This window comes from Rhinoderma darwinii, chromosome 10 (assembly GCF_050947455.1).
Source record: "Rhinoderma darwinii isolate aRhiDar2 chromosome 10, aRhiDar2.hap1, whole genome shotgun sequence".
Taxonomy (NCBI): domain Eukaryota; kingdom Metazoa; phylum Chordata; class Amphibia; order Anura; family Rhinodermatidae; genus Rhinoderma; species Rhinoderma darwinii.
Genome location: NC_134696.1, coordinates 100,972,479 through 100,995,864, shown reverse-complemented (window position 1 = coordinate 100,995,864; position 23,386 = coordinate 100,972,479). Strand labels below are relative to the sequence as shown.

At 45.0% G+C, this 23,386-nt stretch overlaps 1 protein-coding gene across 2 annotated transcripts; it reads right to left on the bottom strand.

The window, feature by feature from the left end:
• Positions 1-2,320: 2,320 nt before the first annotated feature.
• On the bottom strand, positions 2,321-22,634 carry LOC142661638 (alpha-tectorin-like). 2 transcript variants are annotated; one of them, XM_075839058.1, is made up of 9 exons: positions 22,606-22,615; positions 18,595-18,649; positions 17,867-17,959; positions 17,351-17,389; positions 13,977-14,107; positions 5,812-6,090; positions 5,381-5,518; positions 4,849-5,002; positions 2,321-3,749 (listed from the first exon to the last, which is right to left on the bottom strand). In XM_075839058.1, the coding sequence occupies exons 2-9, from the start codon at positions 18,629-18,631 to the stop codon at positions 3,577-3,579; spliced, it is 1,044 nt and encodes a 347-aa protein (XP_075695173.1). In that variant the 5' UTR covers positions 18,632-18,649; positions 22,606-22,615; the 3' UTR covers positions 2,321-3,576. The 2 variants fall into 2 exon arrangements, with proteins under 2 accessions (XP_075695173.1, XP_075695174.1); XM_075839059.1 differs by lacking the exon at positions 17,867-17,959 and having other exon boundaries at positions 22,606-22,634.
• Between the last annotated feature and the right edge of the window lie 752 nt (positions 22,635-23,386).

Genomic DNA, 23,386 nt, shown 5'->3' with positions numbered 1-23,386 from the left:
GAGCCCAGGTGCTAGTAATACCTCCACGATTGTGCAGGTCATCAGGCGCTTATCGATCTCCTCCACATCCGCCTCAATGGACATCTTCCCGTTCCCAAAGCAACAGGGCAGATCGTTGCCTCCACTTTCCCTCCTTCCTTTCATATGTGTAAGCTGAAGCGCTGCCCTACAACTGATGAACCTGGGCAAGAAAAGCCATACGGGTCACTTGTTTCTCTATTTCTTGCCGGATGACTCCTCGCCAACTACAACTGGGCAACGTAGGCAGCGACCATGGCAGGAGTATTTGGAGAATATAACACCTGCTTCCTGTATGGCGCACGTCATGTATTTGGTGGTGCAAAGTTTTAAAAAAAATATATTGTGGCCTGACCATGTCCCAGGAAAGTGTCCGCACGTTTCAGCCATTCTTATGTGGTCAGGAACGCCCTCCTGGACTTGCAGCGACAGACCGGTCCGCCTTGATCGGTGACATTTCCTGGACGAACATACGCTGTCCCATGTAGTCATGGCGGTGGAAGTGGTGGATAATATATATATTCTGTTTAAGATAACACCAAACCTGTTGCTACTCCCCAAAAAGGGAAATTTTTTGAACTGCTTGTCAAAAAGCCATTGTTTCTCCTGATGTCACCGTGTGTATAAACATGGGAAGGCATCTGCCCCCAAAATGGGATAATTTTTGGATCGTGTTTTAATTTTAAAATGCAAAAAATATCTGACGGTGCGGTGTGTTATTTAACAGGCTGTCTGTTACCACCGGCCACCATCCGTTTACCCATGGCCGTACATGTCGCTGCCACGCTGACATTACTAATGCGGTCTTGGTGATAAGGAGCTTGTAAGGGGCTGGATACAGTCCTAGAAGACCCCACAGGGCCATGCATGACTTTTTAGCCCAATCGGGGCACTTTTGATTCGCAAAGAATTTATTCAAATAGATTCTAATGGTTTTCTATTATTTTATTCTGTATTTTCAAGTAAAACGCTATCTAAATGCTGCAAAGACTCATAAAAAAACCTTTGAGTCCTTCTTTCTCCGCCCACTAAAAAAATGATTGACAGCTTTCTCTATGAGTGGTCGGGAGAAGCAGGACTCACAGGCTTTCTCTATGAGTGGTTGGGGAAGCAGGACTCACAGGTTTTCTCTATGAGTGGTCGGGGGAAGCAGGACTCACAGGCTTTCTCTATGAGTGGTCGGGGGAAGCAGGACTCACAGGCTTTCTCTATGAGTGGTTGGGGGAAGCAGGACTCACAGGCTTTCTCTATGAGTGGTGGGGGGAAGCAGGACTCACAGACTTTCTCTATGAGTGGTCGGGAGAAGAAGGACCACAGGTTTTCTCTATGAGTGGTCGGGAGAAGCAGGACTCACAGGCTTTCTCTATGAGTGGTTGGGGGAAGCAGGACTCACAGGCTTTCTCTATGAGTGGTGGGGGGAAGCAGGACTCACAGGCTTTCTCTATGAGTGGTGGGGGGAAGCAGGACTCACAGGCTTTCTCTATGAGTGGTGGGAGGAAGCAGGACTCACAGGCTTTCTCTATGAGTGGTTGGGAGAAGAACGACTCACAGGCTTTCTCTATGAGTGGTCAGGAGAAGCAGGACTCACAGGCTTTCTCTATGAGTATTTGGGGGAAGCAGGAATCACAGGCTTTCTCTATGAGTGGTCGGGAGAAGAAGGACTCACAGGCTTTCTCTATGAGTGGTGGGGGGAAGCAGGACTCACAGGCTTTCTCTATGAGTGGTGGGGGGAAGCAGGAATCACAGGCTTTCTCTATGAGTGGTCGGGAGAAGAAGGACTCACAGGCTTTCTCTATGAGTGGTTGGGGGAAGCAGGACTCACAGGCTTTCTCTATGAGTGGTGGGGGGAAGCAGGACTCACAGGCTTTCTCTATGAATCCTGATAACAGTTAAACAGCTTTTTACACAAAAATACTTATATCAAATCTTAGAAAACTACACTCCAAGCTCAGCGTCTCCCCCTCTACTATATCCTACCCTCATATAGAAACTTGACATATCTTCTTTAAGTGTAGGGATCCCCCATGAAAGTTATGAAACCTATTGATAATGTATCACCTAATTGTTTATCTCCATGGTTCCATACCAGAAATAAGTGCCAGACTATTGGAAACAGATTAGAGGGACTTCACATTTGTATGTATTGGAGTATAATGTACTGTGATGGGCGAGAGATTATAGTATAGGACGACAATACAAATAAAAGAACTATTTTTATGATTGGCTTCGGATGTTTCCCTTTATTGACATATAAGGTACATATGAGCCACACAAGAAAATTTATATATGAGTCTCCCCTGTGTCCCAAAGTCTTACATTCAGATGAAGAATTCTCTCATTGTAGGATATTGGAAATAATGGAAGATGTTAGAATTTTATAATAGATAATGCTCTAGATCTAAACTATGGAATAAACCAAAAAGAATCCTTCCCCCTAAATTTAAAGTACAAATCAAGTATCTCTTATAAATCAAACGTCCAGGCAAATAATATTCCATGTGGGTCTGTTAATTTTAGGACTGCTCCATCGAGCTACATATGGCTATAGAGGACCTACCCAAAAAATGATCTGTTGGCATGTCATAGATACACGTTAGAAGACCACAATGGTGGAAGTTGTAAGCTTAGACCAATGGTAATATCAATAACAAAGGACTGGAGCTTCTTATAGCGTGCCAAAACCCCTCTGGCGCCAATCTGAGATACTTGTTACTGGAAATCTCTGACTCAATGATCTATGACAAGTCAGAAGAAGATAGGTTAGAGAAATTACTGCTAAATCGCTATCAAAATTACCATTAAAATTCTAGACTATACTGTCCCGGCTTCTGATTCCTTGGCAATTAATCTCTTGCCAGGCTTAGAAGTTCCTCGTTCCTGCTCGAGTTTTTGGTCAAGTGGTTGGAGCACCTTCTTCTTTTTAAATCAGAGGGTTCAATAGGTTGAGTTGCCACCAACTTCTAAGAGAAAACTGCCCCACACCCAAAGTTCCATCTTCTTGTCCAAAAAGTTGAGCAGGAACGAGGACATATACAGTCTGGAAATTGGAAATCTTCATTCTCAAAATCCTTTCCCTACTCCTTGTGAATAACGATGGACCCTGGAGAAGTAAGAATGACTGCAGAGAACACGAGAGCTGAGCTATTTATTTAATGTCTGGCTAAAAGGAAAGAATGGAGGATCCACAAGCAAAGGAATGATAGACACCGTTGACTGACTTCAATCTTTTGACCATGGTTGAGGGTTCAGTAACACTGGAGACCAGAGAAGGACACCATGGAAGGAACCCGAGAAGAGAAGTCTTCTTCTGATCCTGGAGGAAATCTGGCTGGAAGAATTTGGCCGGATTTCCATCATGTGACACCAGAAATGATGAAGTCTGGAGACGTTTTATACCTTTTTGGATGATGCGATGGTGGAACATAAAGGGATAGGTTTGGTCTATCATTTATACCTAAATAATATTGTGTGAGATAGATGATAGGCTGAGAGAGTAATGCAAGCAAGGGAAAGAGGTCCGAGGCTCTAAGACCCATCACTAGATCTTTAGGTGGAGACCTAACAGTCTTTCTCGTTGATCTGGCACAAGTAGTGTCGACCTGCGGGCAGACAGACAAGACCTTCATCGCAGTTCTTGGTCTCGCACTCCACTGCCCCGCTGCGTTTACAGGAACATTTATCGGCACAAGCTTCGTCACTCCAAATAATTTGTCCATAATGTAGGAAACTATCTGGAGATAGAACAAAAGCAAAGAAAGAGCTTTATGAGCAGATCTGAAACATGATCTCCATCAAGTCCATATTCGTATTTAAATTACTTCCTACAGAAACGTTGGTAGAAGTTACTTTCCTTTCTGGCAAAAGTCTGGTTCTTTCATGGCAATTGTCAAAACATGTAAATCTACATTATAAGTTTACATACAGTATGGGGACAGGTCTGCTCACCTATTAGCCAAAACGGCGCCAAAAAATATATTGTGCCGTTTGGCTAATAGAATCATTCACAGAAAACACCGGACTCAGTGATTGGCGGGCCGCTGTAGATACAGGAACACAGCAGCCAGCCGCCAACCACACCCCTGAGGAAAAGGGGAAACACTCCCCCGAGGAATACACCGGACTCACAAATATGAGTCCGGCACATTTATAGATTGCTCCTATTATGATAACGGCACAACATTTTTATTGTGCCGTCTTGGCAGATAGGAAATCAGACCCTAGTAACCAAACTTGTCTCAAATGACTCAGTTGTTGAGATTAAAGGGGTCTTCCTAAGACATTGATGACATACCGCTAGAATATTCCATCTATGGCTGATTAGTGAAGATCCATCCCGACAATTGACGTATGGCTTCGAAAGCTACACACTGAAATTATCCATTCCCCATTCGCCTGGCTTATGCCAAAAGAGCACGGGCATACCTTTTTTTTGGAGTAAAAGTGAGTGTGGTAGGCTACGCTATTCTATACAGTAAAAAATGTATACCGTGCAGTATACGGTTTTTACAATGGGATCCTATTAGCGACATATCCATTTGTATGCCTATAGGGTACGATACGTTGCAGCCTTTCATAGGGGTATATACTGAGAGACCCTTCCGATGTAGGGCACTAACGTGTTGTGTACCCTTCGTTCTATACATCGGTAGGAATCCCACAGTTCGGACTCCCACAGATCAAACATTGGTGCAATATCTTAGCAATATGTGATCAATGTCTATAGTAAGAAAACAGCTCTGTACAATGCAGAACAGATGCTTGAGCGCCGCTGGATTAGGGACCCCCCATACTAGTGATCGCTCGGGGACCACTATAACTCTAAATACACACCTAGGAAAATGCAGCCACCGGGCACCCTGAATTGATTCACTTGGAAGACCCAGCGTCCAGGCATCCCAGCATTAGTGGTAGTCTTAATATTTAATACATGCTCAGTTCTGGAGAGGGGCATGTTGAAGTATTCCTCACCCGTGTTAAACCCGGCCTGTTTGAAAGAAAAGTTCATTAACTTGGTATTACCAAGCACAGGGGCATAATAGCCCTCCCCCAATCTATAATGATGCTTAACTGTTGGCAGCCAATGGTCTTTTTCTCCATGACACCTATTTTCCCACACCACCAAATATGTGTCAGCCTCCTCCACCCCCCAATGTAATGTCCCTTCCCCTTTACAGATGTCATGTAATAACTAAACTCCAACCTGAGTGGCAAAAATTTTGGAAAATGTCGGCTGGAAGTGATGCATCATGGGAGAACAATTTGAAACTTTTTGTTTGTACATTTGTAGTGCCCTCAATCGGTCTTGTGTTTCCCATTAGAATTTTACCGCTGTGCCTTTAAGAAGCGAACTCCATATAAATACCTGGGCAGGGATGCCTCCAAGACCGGTCAGGGGGTCTCCTCCGCTAGCTGTGCCTGTTGTCCATTGAATATCATGGTAGTTAAATATAACAACAGACCTTAGACCGTCAGCTACAAGGACGACCTGGAAGGTGTTCGTCTGACGAGAGAAATTAGAGAGGAGCATTTGTTAGACCTTGAGATTTTCGGTAACTGCCACTTAATTAGGTAAAAATTATAGGCGCCATCAGACGACTTTGACCAACTGATCTCAGGGGAAAGAGATCTACAAAGTTGAAATTTTTAATTGATCACTATTGCTTCACCCAAGATAAGCTGGTGCCGAGTCCGTGTGACCTCAGAAGCCTAAATATTTTTGAAAAAAGATTTTCAATCACGGGAATGGGAGTTGGCGTCCCTTGGGGCTCCCTCAAGCTCGCTCTGGATATTCACCTTGTTGGATTCAGTTCCATGATACGCCACATTGTCCCAGGTTGCAATGAAGGCCCATTCTGCTACAAAGTCTAGATTTTCAAACAATTTGTTTATATCATCAGATAAACGCTTCAACAAATCCACATCTTTCGTCTGCCTGTAATATATCAACCCTTCACATTCATTATCCACGTCTCCCCAGAATGGGCAGATCATACAGAAATCATCAATGGGGAATGCATCGGGAGTGTATTCAGTCACCGGCCCTTTAAATGAGATAGCCCCATTGTTGTTTACCTGTTAGTAGAAAGAAAAAGAGAGTTAACAATGAGATGACAAGCAACGAAGACAATGACCCCATAAATAGTGTTATCCAGAGAGTGCCCCCATAAATAGTACAAGAGTACCCCCCATTATCAGTGTCAGACAGAGAGTACACCCATTAATACTGCCATCCAGAGAGTGCCCCCATAAATAGTACAAGAGTACCCCCCATTATCAGTGTCAGACAGAGAGTACACCCATTAATACTGCCATCCAGAGAGTGCCCCCATAAATAGTACAAGAGTGCCCCCCATTATCAGTGTCAGACAGAGAGTACACCCATTAATACTGCCATCCAGAGAGTGCCCCCATAAATAGTACAAGAGTACCCCCCATTATCAGTGTCAGACAGAGAGTACACCCATTAATACTGCCATCCAGAGAGTGCCCCCATAAATAGTACAAGAGTACCCCCCATTATCAGTGTCAGACAGAGAGTACACCCATTAATACTGCCATCCAGAGAGTGCCCCCATAAATAGTACAAGAGTACCCCCATTATCAGTGTCAGATAGAGAGTGCACCTATGAATACTGTCAATCAGAAAGTGCTCCTATACACAATACCAGAGTACACCCATTATCAGTGCCAGCCAGAGTGTATACCGATAAATAATGCCATCCATAAAATGCCCCCATAAACAGAACGAGAGTACCCACATGAGCAGTGCCAGCCAAATACTGTCACCCAAAATGTTCCCCTCATAAACAGTATCAGATTACCCACATAAGTAGTGCCAGCCAGAGAGTACTCCCATAAATAATGCCATCCAGAAAGTGCCCCCATAAATATTACCACAGAACCCACATGAACACTGCCAGCCAGAAAGTGCCCCTATTAATACTGTCGGCCAGAGAGACGCTCCATGAATAATGCCAACCAGAGAATGCCCCCACAAGCAGTGCCAAGGTATCCCCATAAATGGTACCAGAGAACTCACATAATCAGTGCCAGTCAAAGAGTTCCCCCATTTACCAAGGCATCCAGAAAGTGCCCTTATTAACTATGGCAGCTAGATTATGCCCATACATAATGCCTGCGTCCATAAACAGTGTCAGACAGAGAATGTTGCAATATACAGAAGCAGACAAGAGGGCCGCTATAAATGGTGTCAACTATAAGATCCCCACTTGGACAGTGTTTTGTTTAGCCGTGCGGTCATCTACATGTCTGCCCTGCTGGGGATTTGGGAGATCTTTTTTGGGAGACAATGCGCGAGAGTCAGTAGTGGATTGAATATTAACATGGGGTCACATACTTCCACAAGACTGGACACTCCCATGGCAAGCTATACCCATGTGCACTCACAGAAACAGTGAATGAAATATTGCATTCTTGCTATATTGTACTCCGAAAACTTTTACGAGGTGTCACCCTTTAAATCCCCTGGGCTGTGGATCTAATAAGTGGTTTGTCTTGGTTTTTATCAATCTCGTGGTCGTGTCGTGGACTTGTAACCCAGCAAAAGGATTGTATGGCATTGAGAAATGGGAGGTTGTGGCCGGCCACTAGAGGGCGCTGTGAGGTTAGTACATCGACAGTGTTTAGTGTGTGGAGTGATATACAAGAGAGGTCTAGTAAGGAAGTGTCGGGGGAGAGGTCTGAGAAGCGCTGGACAGGAAGAGACAGAGACTGGACTGAGAGAGCTGTAGCAAGTAAGGAAGACATTGTGGCTCAGATAACTGTAAAAGATAAAGAGCATTCTGGCCAGCAGCAGAGCATAAGTAATGTGAAGTATCAGACACGCATTTACTGGAGTTCCAAGTTAAGGAGATCCGGCTGTTAAGAGGAGAGTGTTTAGAGCAAGAAGCTGAAGACGCCATTTTTGAGCATAAGGTAACATAGAGCATTAAGTGCCGGATCATCAGAGAGTGCATTGTATTACATTGCCGGACCTCAAAGATCACATTACACTAAACCTGGAAGCTAAGAGACTTTATTATCCTAAGGCACCGGATAAAGAGAACATATTTTAATCATTACGGATTATAAGAGACTGTGTTATATTGAAGTGCCGGATAAAAGCAGAGACTGTATTGTTTACCGAGCACCAGTTATATTTTGCCTAGAGCTCAAGTTTTCACTGTTGTCATATTTTCTGCATGTTCAGTAAAGACAAAACGAATATAATCCCGGTGTCAGTAATTATTGTCCTTAAAGTCATATTACAACTTGGCGTAGTGCGGCAGGATGGATGCAGATACAATGGACGAGACAACATTATCATCCAGTGTGACCCATCCAATGATACCGGTGGGAGCCCTCTTAAATCATTTGCCAAAGTTTAATGGATCTGATCTATTGTTGGAAGATTGGAGTGAACGGCTGGAAGGAGCGGCACGGCTCTGTAATGTCGCTCCACATTTAAAAGTAGAATTGGCGCTAAGTACCTTAGAAGGAGAAGCTAGGAAAACCGTTTTGTTACAGCCAGCACGACATCGACAAACCTTCGAACAAATTCGGCAGCTATTAGATGATGTGTATGGGGATACGTCCTCTGAGGGCATGATAAGGAAGCGATTCTTTGCCCGCCAGCAGAAAGAAGAAGAGACACTGGCGCAGTTTGCAAATGGATTACAGGAAATAATGGCAATGTTGCAACGTAAAGAAGAACAATCAGCCGGGTCCTTTACCAATGTACACGTAGTATTGCGGGATCAGTTTGTAATAGGTCTCAAGAATCCACCGTTAAGGAGAACTCTGAAGGAAAAGTTAAAGAAAGAACCAGATATGACGATTCATCAATTATTGACGGAAGCTATCGCATTGGAAAGAGAGGAATCGGCCAGCACTGATACGGTGGTCAGGCAAGCAGAAATTGTAACCAAGAAGAACCCCGACATGGAGGCAAGGATGGAGTCATTGGAAGGTGCCATGAGAGAGTTGAAAGCCGCTATTACTAATAAGCCTGACCCTGGAACTCCAGTTCGATACTCACAAGAGAGACAGTCGTTTGCGGATAGAAGGAATCAAGGTAGGAATGCTCCAGACCCTACCATCTGCTATAATTGTGGCCGAGCAGGACACATTGCTAGAAATTGCATGCGTTCTCACTATCAGAGCAATCGCAGGAATTTAAACTAGAACGACCTGTAGTTGAGGGGCAAACTACAGGAGAGTCCACGGATACATGCCCTGCGTTAGATGCTACAGATATAGTGGGGGAATGTCCCGTCGTTGTAGCAAAATTCAATGGCGTTGAGTTGTCATGTTTAATCGATACTGGATCTCAAGTGACCACTATGGATAAAGTTGTGTTTGAAACTTATTTCCCTTCCTTGTTATGTGAGAAGAGTGACACTTGGATAAGACTCAAGGCAGCTAATAGTTTACCTATCCCTATCCTGGGAGTTATACAAATGGACATTTCAATATGGAATCGTGATTTGAACAAAAAGGGGGTTATCATAGTAGAAAAAGCTATGGACTCTGACATTCCCGTGATTCTAGGAATGAATATATTGCGGGACTTAGATGGAGTAATGTCACAAGAGCTGGGCCCAAAATACTGGAAACAAATACCCACTCAACGACCTTCTCAAATGGCTTTACAGCGCACTTTAAAACATTGTCGCATTAATGGAGAACTGTTAAATTGGCCTGGAAGGGTAGGACTGGTTAAGATACCAGCCTCTCGAAGTATACAAGTACCAGCAGGCCATGAAATGTTGTTACCCTTGCCAGTGGGTACTAATAAAGTGTTAAAGGGCACCACTGTGTTAATTGAATCAGCTCTGCAGAAAGAAGGAGTAGCCGTGGCCCGGTCGATATGCAAGGTACAGGCTGGACAAGTATTATTACGAGTGGTTAATATCACGAAACAAAATGTAACCTTATTTCCCCGGGAACTAGTAGCTGAAGTGTTTCCGGTGAGGGAGGAACAAGTGGAAAGCCGTTCAGATTGGCAAGTGAGTTATCCTTGTGAAAGTGTAGCTGTGGTTACAGTGTGTCGAGCCACCACTCAAGCTAATGACACCATTGGGAGGCGATTACTGGAGCAAATACCTTTAGAAGGAACGGATTTGACTACCAGGCAAATAGATGAAGTGGCGGGAGTGTTAGGAGAGCACTACAAGGCTTTTTCCAAGAATGAAGCAGACTTTGGGTTGACAACAACTTTAGAACATGAAATACATACGGGAAATGCTCACCCGGTACGAGAACGATACCGTACCATTCCGCCCGCTTTTTATCAAGAAGCCAAAGTGTTGCTAAAACGCATGCTAGACAGTCATGTTATCCGACCCAGTAAGAGTCCATGGGCTTCTCCCATAGTATTAGTAAAGAAGAAAGATGGAAGCTTGCGGTTCTGTGTAGATTACCGGCGATTGAATGCCTGCACCGTCAGAGATGCATACCCTTTACCACGAATAGAAGACTCTTTGCTGGCTTTGGGTAAGGCCAAATACTTCTCTACCCTGGATTTGGCCAGTGGGTACTGGCAAGTACCAGTTGCAGAAGAAGATCAAGAAAAGACTGCATTCATCACCCCTATGGGGTTATACGAATTTTTGAGAATGCCGTTCGGTCTAACCAATGCACCAGCTACATTTCAGCGCTTGATGGAAGTTTGTTTGGGAGATTTAAACTTTGAATGTTTGCTCATCTACCTAGATGACATCATTATCTTCTCAGACACTTTCACAGAACATTTGGAAAGATTGAAAGTGATTCTTACGCGTATCGAAGAACATGGTCTAAAACTAAAACCGGGCAAATGTCACTTGTTTAAAGAAAGAATTGAGTACCTGGGACACGTGGTTACTAGAGACGGTGTACAACCAATGGATGCCAAAGTACGAGCCGTGCAACAATGGCCGGTACCAAAGACAGTAACAGAGCTTAGAAGTTTCCTAGGACTGATTGGATATTACAGACGGTTCATACAGAATTTTGCTAAGGTGGCTGCTCCCCTATATGTGTTACTGAACGGAACCAAACCGGGAGTCGATCATAAGAGAAGTATCACTTGGGGAATAGCGGCTGAACAAGCCTTCCAAGAGTTAAAAAGACGACTAACTGGTGCTCCTGTCTTGGCGTATGCAGATTACTCTCTACCATTTGTTTTGTGTACCGATGGAAGTTTAAAAGGATTAGGAGCTGTTCTTTCTCAAGTGCAGAATGGACGGGAACGTGTCATTGCTTATGCCAGTCGGACGCTGAGAGATGGGGAAAAGAATCCGGACAACTATAGCTCATTCCGGTTGGAACTTTTGGCAGTCGTATGGGCGGTTACCGAGCGATTTGCAGATATCTTGCTGGGCGCAGAGTGTGTGTTATGGACTGACAATAATCCATTGGTTCATTTAGACTCGGCTAAATTGGGTGCTATGGAGCAACGTTGGCGAGCGCGACTTAGCAAATTTAAATTTACTGTAAAGTACCGCCCAGGACGAGCTAATGGGAATGCAGATGCCCTGTCCCGTAATCCAGTAGATTTGCCTGAAGGACTGACTGAAGAGGAGTTAGAGGAAACAGAGACTCCTAATTTCCTTGGCAATGAAGTACATGATCAGATGCCAGGTGAGAATATTCAAAGTGCTCCGGTGCATACTGTGGAGCCCATAAGAGAAACCATCGATCAATGGACTGCTGAAGAATGGAAGAAACAGCAGTTGCAAGATATTCAAATTCGGACTGTAAGAAGATGGGTGCTAGAGAGATACCGACCCAATCAACGAGAGCGATTGCGATTGTCTGGAGTGGGACAGAGAATATATCGCCAACGAGATAGATTGGCAGTAAAACAAGGGATATTGTACCGCCGAGTATTCCTACCGACCATGGAAGGACCCGTCTGGCAAGCTGTGTTGCCGGAGCGAGAGTTAGAAAGTACGGTTAAGTGGATGCATGAGAAAAAGGGGCATTATGGTCCTGAAAAGACTTTCCGTTGGTTGCAACAATTCTACTATCATCCTCTGCTGTTTGCAGTGGCACAGAAAGTGTGTCAGAACTGTAGAAATTGCACCCTGGCCAGAGCGGCTGAACAACAAGCTCCGGTGGGCCATATACAGACGCATTATCCATTACAGTTGGTCATGATGGACTATTTGACAGTAGATGAGTCTTTACAAGGGTACAGATATTTATTGGTTGTGATAGACCACTTCACCAAATTCACAGTGGCCGTACCTACCAGAGATCAAACGGCTGAATCTGCGGCACAGGGATTGTGGACTCATTTCATCTTACCCTATGGATGTCCTTCACAGCTTCACTCTGATCAAGGAGCTTGTTTTGAGGGGCGAGTAATAGAAGAATTATGCAGATTGTACCAGATTAAAAAGACCCGCACGACCCCGTATCACCCTCAAGGGAACGGGGCCTGTGAAAGGATGAATCGGACCATATTGCAGTTGTTGCGAACACTGGAAAAACAAAAAAAAGAGAGATGGCCTGACTACATTGCAGAATTAATCTGGATCTATAATAACACTGTACATGCCACTACTGGATATTCTCCTTTTCTGTTAATGTTCGGAAGAAATGGACGATGTCCCCTAAATTTAATGATGCCTATCCCGGAAGAACAAGAAGAGTGGATTCCGCAGACCTGGATGTGGGGTCATCGACGCAAGGTACAAGAAATGTATAATTTAGTGGCGCAGAGACTGGGGCCTCATGATCTTACAGTAAATCAGAAATTGAAGGAACTACCTTTGCAAGTGGGTGATAGAGTAATCGTGCGAAATCAGGGTGCAAGAAGAGCAGGAAAGCTGCAATGGAAGTGGGAAACCTTGGCGTATGAGGTGGTGCGTCAGCCCAATCCATATATTCCTGTATTTGTGATCAAGCCGGAGGGTAGTAGTGGCCCTTTGAAAACCGTACACAGAAATATGCTGAGACCCTGCACATTTATAAGTCGTGAACCAGAAGCAAACACTAGAGATCCTCCTGTTGCAACACCCGTTCCCATAGATGAAGGTTGGTGGAGTCCGCCGGTTCAAGTACCAGAGAGACAAGAAAGTACCAGTGAAGTACAAGAAGAGAATGTTACTCCTGTGGAAGAAGAGTTGTCGCAGGTACGTCATTCTCAACGATCCAATTTTGGAAGACTTCCTTCTAGGTTTGAAGGATTTGTGACGCCACAGCAAGTTGCCGGGACGGCAACTGATAAACCTGGGGGAAAAGATGTAACCCAGCAAAAGGATTGTATGGCATTGAGAAATGGGAGGTTGTGGCCGGCCACTAGAGGGCGCTGTGAGGTTAGTACATCGACAGTGTTTAGTGTGTGGAGTGATATACAAGAGAGGTCTAGTGAGGAAGTGTCTGGAGAGAGGTCTGAGAAGCGCTGGACAGGAAGAGACAGAGACTGGACTGAGAGAGCTGTAGCAAGTAAGGAAGACATTGTGGCTCAGATAACTGTAAAAGATAAAGAGCATTCTGGCCAGCAGCAGAGCATAAGTAATGTGAAGTATCAGACACGCATTTACTGGAGTTCCAAGTTAAGGAGATCCGGCGGAGTTAAGAGGAGAGTGTTTAGAGCAAGAAGCTGAAGACGCCATTTTTGAGCATAAGGTAACATAGAGCATTAAGTGCCGGATCATCAGAGAGTGCATTGTATTACATTGCCGGACCTCAAAGATCACATTACACTAAACCTGGAAGCTAAGAGACTTTATTATCCTAAGGCACCGGATAAAGAGAACATATTTTAATCATTACGGATTATAAGAGACTGTGTTATATTGAAGTGCCGGATAAAAGCAGAGACTGTATTGTTTACCGAGCACCAGTTATATTTTGCCTAGAGCTCAAGTTTTCACTGTTGTCATATTTTCTGCATGTTCAGTAAAGACAAAACGAATATAATCCCGGTGTCAGTAATTATTGTCCTTAAAGTCATATTACAGACTTACGTAAAGATCCCTGTAAATTTCACCAAAGAAGGTAAATGAATGTGTCAGGGCGATGCTGTCTGTGCCACCGTCATCCTCAATTTCAGTGGTCAGGTCATCATAAGCCGGTCCATAGGGGTAAAGGAGCGAGCCTGCGGGAGAGACACAGAGATGTGACAGTGCACTGGAGAAAACCATCCCAAATACCAACCCCAACCCTAAAATCCAGACAGTAATACACATTGGCTTAGTTTTATTAAGCTGCACAGCACACATGGTAAGTTAGTGCCCCCCTTTAAGAGAACCTTATATAAATCCCATTAGGAGATCCCAAAAATGGACCTGCAGAGAGGGTTGGAGGGGGCACTGCTTGTTTATACGTGATACATCCATAGGAATCAATTTATCAATCTCATCTACAATACAAATCGTTTTTATCCATTAACAAAAGTGAATGAACAGAAAATAAATCTGAATCAAATCAATATTTGGTGTGACCCCCCCTTTGCCTTAAAAACATCAATTCTTCTAGGTACTTGCACACAGTTTTTGAAGAGACTTGGTGGGACGTTGTTCCAAACATCTTGGAGAACTGACCACAGATCTTCTGTGGATGTCGCTTCCTAAAATTCTACTATCTCTTCATGTAATACCAGACAGACTGGATAATGGTTGAGATCTGGGCTCTGTGGGGGCCATATCATCACTACCAGGGCTTCTTGTTCTTCTTTACACTGCAGATAGTTCTTAATGGCAATGGCTGGATGTTAGGGGTCGTTGTCCTTCTGCAGAATAAATTTGGAGTCTTTCAAACACCTCCCTGATGGTATTACATGATGGATGAGTATCTGCCTGTATTTCTCAGCATTGAGGACACCAATAATCCAAACCAAATCCCCAACTCCATATGCTGAAATGCAGCCCCAGACTTGCAAGTACCCTCCACCATGCTTCACTGCTGCCTGCAGACCCTCATTATTGTACCTCTCCCCAGGACCTTCCACCATGCTTCACTGCTGCCTGCAGATCTTCATTATTGTACCGCTCTCCAGGACCCTCTCCCATGCTTCACTGCTGCCTGCAAACCATCATTATTGTACCGCTCCCCAGGACCCTCCACCATGCTTCACTGCTGCCTGCAGATCTTCATTATTGTACCGCTCTCCAGGACCCTCCACTATGCTTCACTGCTGCCTGCAGACCCTCATTATTGTACCGCTCTCCAGGACCCTCCACTATGCTTCACTGCTGCCTGCAGGCCCTCATTATTATACTGCTCTCCAGGACCCTCCACTATGCTTCACTGCTGCCTGCAGACCCTCATCATTGTCCCGTTCTCCAGGACCCTCCACCATGCTTCACTGCTGCCTGCAGACCCTCATTATTGTACTGCTCTCCAGGACCCTCCACCTTGCTTCACTGCTGCCTGCAGACACTCATTATTGTACCGCTCTGCAGGACTCTCCACCATGCTTCACTGCTGCCTGCAGACCCTCATTATTGTACCGCTCTCCAGGACTCTCCACCATGCTTCACTTTTGGCTGCAGACACTCATTATTGTACCAATCTACAGGACCCTCCACCATGCTTCACTGTTGCCTGCAGACCCTCATTATTGTACCACTCTCCAGGACCCTCCACCATGCTTCACTGCTGCCTGCAGACACTCATTATTGTACCGCTCTCTAGGACCCTCCACCATGCTTCACTGCTGCCTGCAGACACTCATTATTGTACCGCTCTCCAGCACCCTCCACCATGCTTCACTGCTGCCTGCAGACCCTCATTATTGTACTGCTCTCCAGGACCCTCCACCATGACTCACTGCTGCCTGCAAACACTCATTATTGTACCGCTCTCCAGGACCCTCCACCATGCTTCACTGCTACCTGCAGACACTCATTATTGTACCGCTCTCCAGGACCCTCCACCATGCTTCACTGCTGCCTGCAGACCCTCATTATTGTACCGCTCTCCAGGACTCTCCACCATGCTTCACTGCTGCCTGCAGACCCTCATTATTGTACTGCTCCCCAGGACCCTCCACCATGCTTCACTGCTGCCTGCAGACCCTCATTATTGTACCGCTCTCCAGGACTCTCCACCATGCTTCACTGCTGCCTGCAGACCCTCATTATTGTACTGCTCCCCAGACCTTCAGCGAACAAACTGCCTCCTGTTACACCAAATATTTCAGATTTGACTCCTCAGTCCAGAGCACCTGCTGCCATTATTCTGCACCCAAGTTCCTTTGTTTTCATGCATAGTTGAGCCGCTTGGCCTTGTTTCCACGTGGAAGTTATGGCTTTTTGGCCGCAATTCTTCCATGAAGACACTTCTGGCCAGACTTCTCCGAACAGTAGATGGGTGTACCGGGATCCCAATGGTGTCTGCCAGTTCTGAGCTGATGAGACTGCTGGACTTCTTCAGATTTCAAAGAGAATTAAGCATGATGTGTCCTTGATCTGCTACTCTACATTTCCTTAGCCGACCACTGCGTCTATGCTCCTCAACGTTGCCCGTTTCGTTGTGCTTCTTCAAAAGAGCTTGAACAGCACATCTTGAATCCCCTGTCTGCTTTGAAATATTTGCCTAGGAGAGACCTTGCTGATGTAGTATAACTACCTTGTGTCTTGTTGCGGTGCTCAGTCTTGCCATGGTGGACCTGTGACATGAAACTGTCTTCCAGAACCTCACCTTTGAAGCAGAGTTTGGCTGTTCCTTACCCAGTATTAAGCCATCTATTTCTGTTACAGTTATTGACTGTGTTTTGACCTACATATGAAAATGATGATCATTATCACCTGTTTGATTTAATTGGTTAATCATACACCTGACTATAATCTTACAAAATCCATAACTTTGTGCAAGTGTACCTAGAAGAATCTATGATGTTTTGAAGGCAAAGGGTGGTCACACCAAATATTGATTTGATTTTGATTTCTCTTCTGATCATTCACTTTGTATTTTGTTAATTGATAAAAAAAACTATTAACACTTCTATTTTTGAAAGCATTCTTACTTTGCAGCATTTTTCCACAACTACCTAAAACTTTTGCACAGTACTGTATAGTCCCACAAACCCTTTTTAAAAATTGGTGCTCACATATCATGTCTTTGTATGCCTGAAGAGAAGGTGCAATTAAGTCAGGAAATACGTGCCTGACTTAATTAACATGTCCCCTTTTTTTTTTAAAGGGGAAGTGTCAGTCCACAATACTGTAAAACCTGTATCGTACATCTATGGCAGATATTAGTTTTTAAAAAATTGGCGCATATGAACCGATACCAGGCTGGACAGGCTTCACTCCACTTTTAGAAAAAAAAAACACAGACGCCATTATTTTTGCAAGAGAAGCAAAAAGTGATAATTCTCCAAAGCTACTTACAGTACCTGGGTGTGTATATGCCATTGAGAGAACTGACGGCAGCGCTGCAAAACAAGTGTGGACAGAGATTAGTAACTGGTAACCGTTAAAGGGGCCGTAAACCTCAGTCTATCATCAATTTGAATGTGATATATTGTTCTATGTTATCAGCCATTTCAGGCTGGGGAGACGCTGGCTGTTGGGTTCTTCAATGGGATGAATGACAGGAAGTGCAGAAACCTCCCCCTCCCCCGTGATCCCTACTTTATGTCACATATCTTCAGTGTTGGGATCCTTTAGCCGCAGAAACAACCACATTTAGATAAATTCGGATAAATGGAACCGATTTTCAGTCCCAGAAATTTCTGCAACAAAATCTGCTGCGTGCGACTGCATCATTCTAAGATTATTAGGGCAGCACGGGGGGTCCTGGGTTCAAATCCAACCAAGGACCACATCTGCATGGAGTTTGTATGTTCTCCCCATGTTTGCGTGGGTTTCCTCCAGGTACTCCGGTTTCCTCCCACGCCCCAAAAACTTACCAATAGGGATATTAGATTGTGAGCCCCAATTGGGACAGTTAAAATGAGGACTGCTGTACAGCGCCATGGAATATGTTGGCGCTATATAAGTAGCTGAAATAAATAAATAAATAAAGTTAAGGGTTTGTTCACACAACTTATTTTCAAGCGTAAAAGCATCATTTACGCTCCAAAATACACTTGAAATACGTCTGCCAACAGTGTCCTATTGATTTTAATGGGAAATATAATGTGCTGTTCACACGAGGCGTATTTTTGCGTTGCTTACGTTTTTAGAGCTGATTATCCATTGATTCTACAAAAAAAAAACGGCCTAAAAAAATAAGCTTCAAATTAAAAAAAAAAAGCTTCATTTTTATAGCCTCGTAATTTTCAGCCATTTTTTTCTAAAATTTTTACGTGTGAACATACCCTCAGGGTTGCTGGCCCTTTAAGTAAGGCCCTATTCAGACGAGCGTGTCCGTTTTGCATCCGCAAAAAAACGGACTGTATTTCATGCATTTCCGTTCCGTGTGGCATCAGTGTTCCTGTTTTGTTTTTTTCTCATCATTTCTTTCGCAACTGGTGCATAAAAAACACGGACAGAACATCGATGTCGTCCGTTTGCAGTCCGTGTTTTTTACAGACAGGACACGGACGTATATTACGCTCGTCTGAATAAGGACTTAGAGTCGATGGTTTATTATACTCAAAGCTTTAGACACAAGACCAGCGGTCCATATACTTACCCAGGAGCAAGACCATAAAACAGCTGCAGGTTTCCATGTTAGAGTTTATTTCCCTCTGAAACACAGGAGGACGTCACACAATGAAGTAGAAATAATGTGACGAGTCCTGAAACACTGGAGCAAGAGATTATAATCCTATAATGTACAGCAAGACCGTCCTGTGCGGTACCAGAGAAGCAAATAACATTACATTCACCATCGCAAACTGATGTATCTAATCCTATCATGTGTGATACTGTCTGCTGAGCTGTGTATCTAATCCTATCATGTGTGATACTGTCTGCTGAGCCGTGTATCTAATCCTATCATGTGTGATACTGTCTGCTGAGCTGTGTATCTAATCCTATCATGTGTGATACTGTCTGCTGAGCTGTGTATCTAATCCTATCATGTGTGAATTTTGTCTGCGGAGCTGCTGTATCTAATCCTATCATGTGTGAAACTGTCTGCTGAGCTGTGTATCTAATCCTATCATGTGTGAATTTTGTCTGCGGAGCTGCTGTATCTAATCCTATCATGTGTGAAACTGTCTGCTAAACCCATGATCTAAGCCTATCATGTGTAATACTGTCTGCAGAGCCAAGTATCTAATCCTATCATGTGTAATACTGAATACTGTCTGCTGAGCCACTGTATCTAAGCCTATCATGTGCGATACTGTCTGCTGCACTGCTGTATCTAAACATATCATGTGTGATATTGTCTGCTGAGACGCTGTATCTAAGACTGATGTGTGATACTGGCTGATAAACCGCTGTATCCAATCCTATCATGTGTGATACTATCTGCTGTATCTAATCCTATGTGTGATACAGTCTACTGAGCTGCTGTATCTAATCCTATCATATGTGATACTATCTGCTGTATCTAATCCTATGTGTGATACAGTCTGCTGAGCTGCTGTATCTAATCCTATCATGTGTGATACTGTCTTTTGAACGACAGGTTGACAAACAGTGGAAGTATACTGAAATATAGGGGTCAGCAACATGTGGCACCAGTGAAACTGCTGGCATGTGGGGCATGTTTGCTGCCAGACTTCCCTTTCACGGTGTCCAGTGCCGTTGTGTGCGTTGCGGCGCTGATCACCAGTAGAGCGGTGCTTTATTGTGTTTGACACTGCTGAACACTTGGCTAGCACACACAGCAGCACTGCTCTCTCTCTCCTGGTGATCACGCTGCAAGGACGGAGTCTCCTCTGTGCGCACGTCAAAACTGGTGCTCAGTAGCCATGGTCTCTCCTATGTGCAGTCCCCCTAGCTGGTGCTCAGTAGCCGTGGTTTCTCCTAAGTGCAGCCCCCCTAGCTGGTGTTCAGTAGCCGCGGACTCTCCTATGTGCAGTTCCCCCTAGCTGGTGTTCAGTAGCCGCGGTCTCTTCTGTGTGCAGTCCCCCTAGCTGGTGCTTAGTAGCCGTAGTCTCTCCTGTGTGCAGTCCCCCTAGCTGGTGATCAGTAGCCATGGTCTCTCTTATGTGCAGTCGCCCCTAGCTGCTGCTCAGCAGCCGCAGTCTCTCCTGTGTGCAATCCCCCTAGCTGGTGCTCAGTAGCCATGGTCTCTCTTATGTGCAGTCCCCCCTAGCTGGTGTTCAGTAGCCACGGTCCCTCCTTTGTGCAGTCCCCCCTAGCTGGTGTTCAGTAGCCACGGTCTCTCCTATGTGCAGTCCCCCTAGCTGGTGCTCAGTAGCCGCGGTCTCCCCTATGTGCAGTCCCCCTAGCTGGTGCTTATTAGCCACGGTCTCTCCTATGTGCAGTCCCCCTAGCTGGTGCTCAGTAGCCACGGTCTCCCCTATGTGCAGTCCCCCTAGCTGGGACTCAGTAGCCGTGGTCTCTCCTATGTTCAGTCCCCCTAGCTGGTGCTCAGTAGCCGCAGACTCTTCTGTGTGAAGTCCCCCTAGCTGGTGCTCAGTAGCCGCGGTCTCCACTATGTGCAGTCCCCTAGCTGGTACTCAGTAGTCGCGGTCTCTACTGTGTGCAGTCCCCCTAGCTGGTGCTCAGTAGCCGCGGTCTCTCCTGTGTGCAGTCCCCCTAGCTGGTGCTCAGTAGCCGCGGGCTCTCCTGTGTGCAGTCCCCCTAGCTGGTGCTCAGTAGCTGTTGTCTCTCCTATGTGCAGTCCCCCTAGCTGATGCTCAATAGCCGCAGTTTCTCCTATGTGCAGTCCCCCTAGCTGGTGCTCAGTAGCTGTTGTCTCTCCTATGTGCAGTCCCCCTAGCTGGTGCTCAGTTGCCGCAGTCTCTCCTGTGTGAAGTCCCCCTAGCTGGTACTCAGTAGTCGCGGTCTCTCCTGTGTGCAGTCCCCCTAGCTGGTGCTCAGTAGCCGCGGGCTCTCCTGTGTGCAGTCCCCCTAGCTGGTGCTCAATAGCCGCAGTCTCTCCTATGTGCAGTCCCCCTAGCTGGTGCTCAGTAGCCGCTCTATCTCCTATCATTCTTCACCTGATTAATGACATAATCTTTCTTTATAGGGGGGAGTTCCGCTTTTCTGATACAAAACTCCATGTCGCCTGTATACCCATAAGAGGGAATTTATTAGGAACAGCGGTCAGATACCAGTCTTATTCTAAAACACGCATGAGAGTTATATTATAACATTTATCATTACAATAAAAATTCTTTAATCCGGCGTCAATGGGACTATTTAAATGCCAGATTATAAAATATTCTGGATTACCGGATAGAGAAACTTCAGGAAGGAAACTCAAATAAGATGTGACCACAAAAACTACTATTATCTTATATTGCAGCTCTTTGCTGGAAACAAGGACCAGATTATCAAACATTGTGGATTACTGGATGCTGGATTAAAGGAATTTCACTCTATATTATTATTACCTTTTCTGTTTTGTTCTGAGAACTTCCAAGTGCAATTATTGCACTAAAGGGGTTTTCCCATTAGAGACATTTATGACATATCCACAGGATATATAATAAGTGTCAGATAGATGCGGGTCCCACCTCTGGGACCTGCACGTATCTCTAGAACGGGGCCCCTAAACCCCGTTCTGATGCTCTGTGTTGCGGCAGAAGCAGGTGAATTCTGACCATGAAAAAGATTATATATTGGTTACTCCCGGCCATATAACCAGAAAGTGTCCGGGAGGCAGCGAGAGCCGGGAAGGGCAGAACGGGGTTTAGGGGGCCCCGTTCTAGAAGTGGGACCCGCATCTATCTGACATTTATGACATATCCTGTGGATATGTCATAAATGTCCCTGATGGAAAAAGCCCTTTAATGGAAAAATTGTAAAATTTGTTGAAAAACTTCTGAAGGCAAAAAGTTGAAATTGTGGAACCAGAGAGAACTTGCTGTGACCTTGTGATATGACCTTCTATGTGTCCTTTTATTATCACATTCTAAAGTCAAAATCGACATAAGATGTTGGTAAAAACTTTACTTGACTTATTTTGTAATAATATTGAGTTACATATTTCCTTCTCCATTCACATCCAAAGCTGCATCAATACTTTTTCAAAGAGTAGCGTATTGTGAGAGCTCATAGGCACAAACAGTGGAATTTGGAAGCAGCCCTGGAAGTGAATGGAGGAAACAGCATGAAATAACTCAACACAAACCTGCAATGCAAAGTGTTTGTAGCCACAGATGTAGCAGAGTTGAAATTATAATTTTACTCTGTTGGGCTGCATCATTCGTCCCTCATCCTAAATCACTAACTTAAGAGTTGTAGCCACAATGCAAACATTTTTACCAACCCCCGTCATGTGCCATTCACAGTAGTAGTGGCAGAAGGACCATTGGTCTTATTTAGGAAATGCAACCTCTGCACCCGCAATAGTCGTTACGCCCCTGGTTAAGATAATATTTTAGGGTCACCCTATTGTGATCTCACCATAAGTTATTTGAAATTACAAACTCAGCTCTGCTACATCTGTGTATATTTGGAAATTGTTGTATAAGCCTCTCCTGACCGGGTAACCTAAAATCTTCTGTGGTGTTATTATAAGCAGTCCTAGAGCGTTATACACAGATAAACATATCCCGCTGCATGAAGCTGCTCCTACCTCCTCCTCCTGTGCTTCTCCGCTGTAGTGAAGGGCAGAGCCTGCAGGTATCACACAACTTATAACTGTGGATTTGGGGGAGTTTCTTACATGACAGCACACTATTCCATTATGTCGTGTTTGTTTGCATATTAATGATGGTCCATACAGTATAATGCCCCCACACAGTATAATGCTCCCATAGCTAACCCCATACAGTATAATATCCCCATAGCTGCCCCCATACAGTATAATGCCCCCATAGCTGCCCCCATACAGTATAATGCCCCCATAGCTGCCCCCATACAGTATAATGCCCCCATAGCTGCCCCCATACAGTATAATGCCCCCATAGCTGCCCCCATACAGTATAATGCCCCCATAGCTGCCCCCATACAGTATAATGCCCCCATAGCTGCCCCCATACAGTATAATGCCCCCATAGCTGCCCCCATACAGTATAATGCCCCCATAGCTGCCCCCATACAGTATAATGCTCCCATAGCTAACCCCATACAGTATAATATCCCCATAGCTGCCCCCATACAGTATAATGCCCCCATAGCTGCCCCCATACAGTATAATGCCCCCATAGCTGCCCCCATACAGTATAATGCCCCCATAGCTGCCCCCATACAGTATAATGCCCCCATAGCTGCCCCCATACAGTATAATGCCCCCATAGCTGCCCCCATACAGTATAATGCCCCCATAGCTGCCCCCATACAGTATAATGCCCCCATAGCTGCCCCCATACAGTATAATGCCCCCATAGCTGCCCCCACACAGTATAATGCCCCCA

Excerpts from the sequence above, each read along its gene's own strand:
- LOC142661638 (XM_075839058.1), bottom strand. The coding sequence starts at position 18,631 with ATGGAAACCTGCAGCTGTTTTATGGTCTTGCTCCTGG. Across the intron at positions 6,091-13,976 it reads AAATTTACAGGGATCTTTAC|GTAAACAACAATGGGGCTAT; the intron begins GTAAGTCTGTAA and ends TTCTACTAACAG. Across the intron at positions 5,003-5,380 it reads TTGGAGGCATCCCTGCCCAG|GCCGGGTTTAACACGGGTGA; the intron begins GTATTTATATGG and ends TCTTTCAAACAG.